Genomic DNA, 9,022 nt, shown 5'->3' with positions numbered 1-9,022 from the left:
AATGATTTACAAATATCTTGAGAATCCAATAATCAAAGACAGTGTTACTTACTAGAAACATCAATGTTGGTCTTGGTAAAGTATGAGGCCCAATCACAATATCTCAACAAACATTAGAAAATATAATCGTGAAATCATTTGGTCAGTATTGCTGTGAAAGTCCTTAATTGGTAAATGTTTAGATTAATAATTATAGCATTTGTGTGAATTTGAATGCTGGTAAATTTTACTATAAATTACAACACTTCATATTATGAATTTCAGGCAGAGAATTGCCGCCTAGAAATGAACGGCCGGCCACAACCCGTCAAAGAACATCACCGTCAAATGGTGAGTATTAAACTGAAGTACCAAATTCATTTATATAAGTTTTCCTTTGAGCACTAGCATTGGTCAGTTTTTCTTGCATCCCATAAAAGTTGACAGTTCTTACTGCTCTTATGATGTGTTTTATCATTCAAGGGGACACGTTGAGAAGTGTTGACAGAAGAATACTGAGGATGCAGGAGTGAAAGTTTGTGGAAAATGAGGATACAAATGGTGATTTGAAGGAGAGTGGGAGAATGATAAGACTGAATGACCATCAGTTGTGAACCAACAGAGATGTTATGATGTATTATCATATTGTGAATCTGATAATTAAAGTCAAAATTCCTTATAAGAACCTCATTTTCAGCTTTCTAATGTAGGAGATTCAATAACAAATTGCAAATAAAACGTTTTCATTCAACGGTAAAATTTGTTAGAGACATTTCATTTGGTTCCAGAATCGTTATCCCAAGTTCTTGTTGATTTATCATCTTATGAAGATGTCACATTTTTAAGGTAGTCTGATGTTTGATATGAGATATGATCTCTGCCGGAGTATCTTCCCAGAAGTCTCAGATTAGAATATGTATTATCTATATATATATGAAACTCCAACTTGTTTGTCTGTGTGTGTGTCTGTGGGTTTAACTTCCTGGCACATCTCCTAGCCAACAGATCGTAGAACCACCAAAAATGGGTCACTTAAAGTTTAGGCGAATGTAAATTGAACTGCGCTATTTCTGTTCCAAATTCATCTCGCAATTGCAAAAATCGATAATGTGTTTGTTTAGGCCTTATCCCATGCGTTGAATAGTGAACTTTAATCAGTCAGCATTTTGACGTGATCTGTGTTCACCACGCATGCAAGCATGCGTAAATTGCATGAAAAATCAAAAATCAAGATATAAAAACGAATCGCCATAAACATTGGAGAAATTCAGCAAAGAAATGGCTTTTCGGGAAATAGCCTGGAGGGTATTTTCGTATAAATCATTTGGACTATGTGAACACATACCAATTGTTTACATAACATTTTTAATGCTTTGAATTAAATGTAACCATTTTGCATTGAGTCTGCAGTTTGAATCACTTTAACCAAATTTTAGCAGGCTGGATCTTTGATCATCATGATACATTGCCAGCAGCTCCTGGATCTCTACCCTGAAATCCCCGTTGAGAAATACTGATATAAAAGAATAATTCAACAATGCAATTATTTGATCAACAAAAATTTATGAAACGCTTCTACGTGCTTCCTATTGAGGAAATAGAACACATAAGGGTATAAAATGCTTGATTTTAAAACCAAAATAATTGAATTTTGATTGAACTTCATCCAAGTTTAGCTTAATTCGCGCGTGCATAGAACACAAGAGCACACGAGCTGGGCAATACTGCTATTAGTCTATATACATATATGTATGTGTATAACTGAGAATGCATGTATGTGTGCATGTAAATGCTTGTCAGTCTGTCTGTATGTGTGCGACACTAAAACTCCAGAACTACCCAACTGATTTCATTCAAATTTAATGCATGTCTTACATAAGGTCCATACATTTTTTAATGTGAGTTAATAATTTCACTGTGATATATCTATGAATGTATATGTATGTAAATATATATGCACATATACGTGTGCATGTATATGTATGTTTGCATATATATGCATACATATAAGATCAGATTGGAACCTGGTGCAGCCTTTAGGCTTCCCAGCCCTCAGTCACACCTCAGCGTGGAAAGCAGATATTAAACAACGATGATGATGATGGTGATGGTGGTGGTGGTTGTGCTGGTGGCGGTGGAGGTGGTGCTGGTCCTGGTGGTGGTGCTGGCGGGTGCGGTGGTGGTGCTGGCGGGTGCGGTGGTGGCGGCGGCCGCGGCGGTGGTGGTGGTGATGGCGGTTGTGGTGTTAAAGAATGAGGAGGAGAAGGAAATTCTGCAATAGAGATCTGTGCTGGGACATAATCATATTCTCTGTAATGAAAGTCACTTATTTTCTCGTCAGATAATATAAAATTTGTATATATATGTTTTATTGCAATGACAGACAGTGTTTTTTTGTATTACATTTGAGACCTTTTAACATGGTAATGAATCAGATATTATTTATTAACTGATTTACATTTATACGTCTGAAATTGAACCCTATTTTCTCATAGCATCATCTTGTACTCTCACCCAACAGATTTAAACCTTATTACCTTCTGTGTAAGTAATTCTACTGTTTTTCGTGGGCACACAACCACTTCTCTACAAACTGAGATTATTGACTTCTATAGTCCAATGAGTTCTAGATGTTATTGTCTCCTGAAACAACATGTGAAACATTTCTGTATATTTATGATACTATTTAGATATATTATATAAATCATTTCTTGACCATTTGTAATTAGTTGGTCTTAATTAACATCAGTGAAAATTTGTAGTGTAACTTTGGTGACATGAATGGAATTAGATATTCCTTTTGATGTTGTTCTTATATTAACAATAACATCGAAGGCAGTTTCTGTCTGTCAGACCCTGCTACACAGGTGTAAGTTCATGTGTGTACTGGGGCCATTTTCTCATAGCGCTAGCACTGGTCAGGTTGTCTTGCATCACATAATATTATACAATTCTCATTGCTCTTTCATGTGTTTTTACAATCATGATGACATATTGAGAAAGTGAGAATTTTATGTGATAACGGAAGAATGATGAGGATGCAGGGACTGAAATTATAAGAAAATGAGGATAAGAACAATGACTTGAAAGAGAGGTGGAGAATGCCAAGACTAAATGGTTGAAGCTAAGACAAATTTATTTGTGAGATGGTTAATGATTTACAAATATCTTGAGAATCCAATGATCATAGACAGTTTTACTTACTAGAATATCAATGTTGGTCTTGGTAAAGTATGAGGCTCAATCACAAAATCTCAACAAACATTAGAAAATATAACTGTGAAATCATTTTGTCAGTGTTTGCTGTGAAAGTCCTTAATTGGTAAATATTTAGATTATTAATTATAGAATTTTTGTGTAAATTTGAATGCTGGTAAATTTTACTATAGATTATAACACTACATATTATGATTTCAGTCATAGAATTGCCGCCTAGAAAAGAACAGCCGGGCACCCCCGTCAAAGAACATCACCGTCAAATGGTGATATAAAACTGAAGTACCAAATTCATTTATATAAGTTTTTCCTTTGAGCACTAGCATTGGTCAGTTTTTCTTGCATCCCATAAAATTTGACAGTTCTTACTGCTCTTATGATGTGTTTTATCATTCAAGGGGACACGTTTGAGAAGTGTTGACAGAAGAATACTGAGGATGCAGGGAGTGAAAGTTGTGAGAAAATGAGGATACAAATGGTGATTTGAAGGAGAGGTGGAGATGATAAGACAGAATGACCATCAGTTGTGAACCAACAGTGATGATTAATGATGTATTACATCTTGTGAATCTGATAATTAAAGTCAAAATTACTTATAAGAACCTCATTTTCAGCTTTCTAATGTAGGAGATTCAATAACAAATTGCAAATAAAAACGTTTTCAACTGGTAAAATTTATTAGAGACAATTTCATTTGGTTCCAGAATCGTTATCCAGAAGTTCTTGTTGATTTATCATCGTATGAAGATATGAAGATGTCACATTTTTAAGGTAGTCTGATGTTTGATATGAGATATGATCTCTTGCCGGAGTATCTTCCCAGAATGTCTCAGATTAGAATATGTATTATCTATATATATATGAAACTCAACTTGTTTGTCTGTGTGTTTGTCTGTGGGTTTAACTTCCTGGCACATCTCCTCCTAGCCAACAGATCGTAGAACCACCAAAAATGGGTCACTTAAGGTTTAGGCGAATGAAAATTGAACTGCGCTATTTTTGTTCCAAATTCATCTCGCAATTGCAAAAATCGATAATGCGTTTGTTTACGCCTTATCCCATGCGTTGAATAGTGAAATTTAATCAGTCAGCTTTTTGACGTAATCTGTGTTCACCACGCGTACAAGCATGCGTAAAATACATGAAAAATCCAAAATCAAGATATAAAAACGAATCGCCATAAACATTAGAGGAATTCAGCAAAGAAATGGCTTTTCGGGATATAGCCTGGTAGGTATTTTCGTATAAATCATTTGGACTATGTGAACACATACCAATTGTTTACGTAACATTTTTAATGCTTTGAATTAAATGTAACCATTTTGCATTGAGTCTGCAGTTTGAATCCCTTTAACCAAATTTTAGCAGGCTGGATTTTTGATTATCACGATACATCGCCAGCAGCTCCTGGATCTCTACCTTGAAATCCCCGTTGAGAAATACTGATATAAAAGAATAATTCAACAATGCAATTATTTGATCAACAAAAATTTATAAAACGCTTCTACGTACTTCCTATTGAGGAATTAGAACACATAAGGGTATAAAATGCTTGATTTTAAAACCAAAATAATTGAATTTTGATTGAACTTCATCCAAGTTTAGCTTAATTCACGCGTGCATAGAACACAAGAGCACACGAGCCGGGCAATACTGCTATTAGCCTATATACATATATATACATATGGTTGTGGTGTTAAAGGATGAGGAGGAGGAGGAGGAGGAGGAGGATATTCTGCAATAGAGATCTGTGCTGGGACATAATCATATTCTCCGTAATGAAAGTCACTTCTTTTCTAGTCAGATTATATACAATTTGTATAGATATCTTTTATTGCAATGACAGACAGTGTTTTTTTGTATTACATATGAAACCTGTTAACATGGTAATGAATCAGATATTATTTATTAACTGATTTACATTTGTATGTCTGAAATTGAACCCTATTTTCTCATAGCATCATCTTGTACTCTCACCCAACGATTTAAAACCTTATTACCTTCTGTGTAAGTAATTCTACTGTTTTTCGTGGGCACACAACCACTTCTCTACAAACTGGGATTATTAACTTCTATAGTCCAATGAGGTCTAGATGTTATTGTCTCCTGAAACAACATGTGAAACATTTCTGTATATTTATGATTCTATTTAGATATATTATATAAATCATTTCTGTGACCATTTGTAATTAGTTGGTCTTAATAACATCAGTGAAATTTGTAGTGTAACTTTGGTGACATGAATGGAATTAGATATTCCTTTGATGTTGTTCTTATATTAACAATAACATCGAAGACAGTTTCTGTCTGTCAGACCCTGCTACACAGGTGTAAGTTCATGTGTGTACTGGGGCCATTTTCTCATAGCGCTAGCACTGGTCAGGTTGTTTTGCATCTCAATATTATACAATTCTCATTGCTCTTTCATGTGTTTTACAATCATGATGACCTGTTGAGAAAGTGAGAAGTTTATGTGATAACGGAAGAATGATGAGGATGCAGGGACTGAAATTATAAGAAAATGAGGATAAGAACAATGAGAGGTGGAGAATATAGATCTGTGCTGAGAAATAATCATATTCACTGTAATGAAAGTCACTTATTTTTTAGTCAGATTATATACAATTTATATAAATATCTAGTATTGCAATGTAAGACAGTGTTTTTTTTTTTGTATTACATATACAACCTGTTAACATGATAATGAATCGGATATTATTCATTAATTGATTTACATTTGTATGTCTGAAATTTAACCTGATTGTATAACAGCATCATCTTGTACCCTCACCCAACAGATTTAAACCTTATTACCCTCTGTGTAAGTAATTCTACTGTTTGTCTTGTGCACAGAACCACTTCTCTAGAAACTTATTATTGACTTCAATAGTCCAATAATGTCCAGATGTTATTGTTTCCTGAAACAATATGTGAAACATTTCTGTATAGTTATGATACTATTTAGGTATATTTTATAAAGCATTACTGTGACCTTTTGTAATTAGTTGGTTTTAATTAATATCAGTGACAAATGTAGTATAAAGTTGGTAACATCAATGGGATTAGATTTTAATTGTGATGTTGCTCTCATTATTAACAAAAACATTACACGACAGTTTCTGTCAGTCAGACCCTGCTACACATGTGTTAGTTCCAAGTCATAAAGATTAGATACAGGCTGAAAGAGGCAAAATAATAAATACAAAAAAAATAATGATAATGTCATTATCATTCATCATCTGCTTCCATGCTCCCGTCGATTAGATGGGTCATCAATGTCCAAGCCAGTTCTTGTTCAGAGTTAACATCCACTTTGACTGCTTGAGGTAGCCACACATCTCTCGTAAATACTCTGGATTTTCTTTGACAAGTTACCATCTTAACAGCAACCATTTTATAAAGTTTCTTGGGTATGTTTTATTGTAACACAGGCACTAATAAGATTGTCATCATCATCAACATTTTACGTCCATTGTCCATGCTGGCCTGCGTTGGACAGTTTGACCACAGCTGGCAAGCAGGGGCAGCACCAGACTCCAATGTCCACAATTAGATTGAACGTTCCACAGAAAATTATGCTGTCTCCTCTCATTTACCAATCACTTTCAAGTGTGTACTGGGGCCATTTCCTCATAGTGCTAGCACTGGTCAGGTTGTTTGCATCTCATAATATTATACAATTCTCATTGCTCTTTGATGTGTTTTTACAATCATGAAGACATGTTGAGAAAGTGAGAAGTTTAAGTGATAACGGAAGAATAATGAGGATGCAGGGACTGAATGTTACAAGAAAATGAGGATAAGAACAATGACTTGAAAGAGAGGTGGAGAATGACATGACCGAATGGTTGAAGCTAAGATACAATTATTTGTGAGATGGTTAATGATTTACTAACATCTTGAGAATCCAATAATCAGAGGGAGTGTTACTTACTAGAACATCAATGTTGGCTTGGTAAAGTTTGAGGCTCAATCACAAAATCTCAACAATCATTAGAAAATATAACTGTGAAATCATTTGGTCAGTGTTGCTGTGAATGTCCTTAATTGGTAAAAGTTTAGATTAATAATTATAGCTTTTTGTGTGAATGTGAATGCTGGTAAATTTTACTATAAATTATAACACTTGAAATTATGAATTTCAGACTCACACATGGAGGATGGATATGAATGCGAGATGGTGAGTATAAAACTGAAGTACCAAATCTATTTCTATAAGTTTTCTCTTGGGGACTAGCATTGGTCAGTTTTTCTTGCAGCCAGAAATTAGACAGTTCTTACTGCTCTTATGATGTGTTCTTTCATTCAAGGTGACACGTTGAGAAGTGATGACAGAAAAATAATGAAGATGCAGGGAGTGAAACGAGGATAAGAATGGTGATTTGAAAGAGAGGTGGAGAATGAGAAGACTGAGTGACTGTCATTTGTGAACCAACAGAGATGATTAATGATGTTATTAACATCTTGGGAAACTGACAATTAAAGTCAAAAGTACTTATAAGAACATCATTCTCAGCTTTCTAATGTAGGAGATTCAATAACAAATCTCAACTGGAAAGGTTTTTAAGTGGTAAAAATTGTTAAAGATAATTTCCTTTGTTTACAAAATTGTTCTCCAGAAGTTCTTCTTGATTTTTAATCATATGAAGATGTCAGAGATTTACATACTCTGATGTTTGATATGAGATATCATCTCTCACCGGAGTATCTTCCCAGAATGTTTCAGGTTAGAATATGTATTATAGTCTATATATATATATTCTTTTTATTCTTTCTTTTTATTCTTTTATTCTTCTACCTGTTTCAGTCATTTGACTGCGGCCATGCTGGAGCACCCGCCTTTAGTCGAGCAACTCGACCCCGAGACTTATTCTTTTGTAAGCCCAGTACTTATTCTATCTATCGGTCTCTTTTGCCGAACCGCTAAGTAACGGGGACATAAACACACCAGCATCGGTTGTCAAGCAATGCTAGGGGACAAACACAGACACACAACAAATACACACTCGCATACATATATATACATATATACGATGGTCTTCTTTCAGTTTCCGTCTACCAAATCCACTCACAAGGTTTTGGTCGGCCCAAGGCTATAGTAGAAGACACTTGCCCAAGTTGCCACGCAGTGGGACTGAACCCACAACCATGTGTTTGGTAGATAAGCTACTTACCACACAGCCACTCCTGCGCCTAAGAATGCATGTAAGTGTGAGTGTAAATGTGTGTCTGTCTGTCTGTTTGTATGTGTGTATCACTAAAACTAGAGAACTACCCACATGATTTCATTCAATTTTCACACAGGCCTTACTTAAGGTCCATGCAGTGTCATGGGCCAAACAAATTTTCAACTTCTTGCCTAATGTGTTCCTGGAGCAATCTCTTCTCTCTAACACAATTTCAGTATTACTTGTCAAAAGTGATACAATAAAATCACTATTGTAATGTGAGTTAATAGTTTCACTGTGATATATTTATGTATGCATATGTCTGTATATATATGCATATATATGTATGCATGTATATGTATGTTTACATGTATATGCATACATATCATATCAGATTGGAGCCTGGTTCAGTCTTCTCGCTTGCCAGAAATCAGTCAGACCTAAGCATAGAAAGCAGATATTAAACGACGATGACAATGATGATGATGATGATTTTGATGGAACGTCTACAATATAGATCTGTGCTGAGAAATAATCATATTCACTCTAATGAAAGTCACTTATTTTTTTGTCAGATTATATACAATTTATATATATCTAGTATTGCAATGTCAGACAGTGTTTTTTTTGTATTACATATACACCTGTTAACATGATAA

At 34.8% G+C, this 9,022-nt stretch overlaps 1 protein-coding gene across 11 annotated transcripts in view; it reads left to right on the top strand.

Annotated features, from left to right (window-relative positions):
* Positions 1-287: 287 nt before the first annotated feature.
* The window catches only part of LOC115232413, a 76,038-nt gene continuing 67,303 nt past the window's right edge, over positions 288-9,022 (top strand). For 8 of the 11 annotated variants that reach the window (XM_036513696.1, XM_036513729.1, XM_036513708.1 and 5 more), the window contains exons 1-2: positions 288-330; positions 7,341-7,375. In XM_036513696.1, coding sequence (XP_036369589.1) covers positions 7,366-7,375 — 10 coding nt within the window. In that variant the 5' untranslated portion in view covers positions 288-330; positions 7,341-7,365. Of the gene's footprint in view, positions 331-3,395; positions 3,462-7,340; positions 7,376-9,022 lie in introns of those variants that run through there. The other 3 variants (XM_036513693.1, XM_036513705.1, XM_036513740.1) reach the window with 3 other exon arrangements.

This window comes from Octopus sinensis, linkage group LG2, assembly GCF_006345805.1.
Source record: "Octopus sinensis linkage group LG2, ASM634580v1, whole genome shotgun sequence".
Taxonomy (NCBI): Eukaryota; Metazoa; Mollusca; class Cephalopoda; order Octopoda; family Octopodidae; genus Octopus; species Octopus sinensis.
Note: the sequence above shows the minus strand (reverse complement) of the source record. Positions and strands in the feature narration are given on the sequence as shown.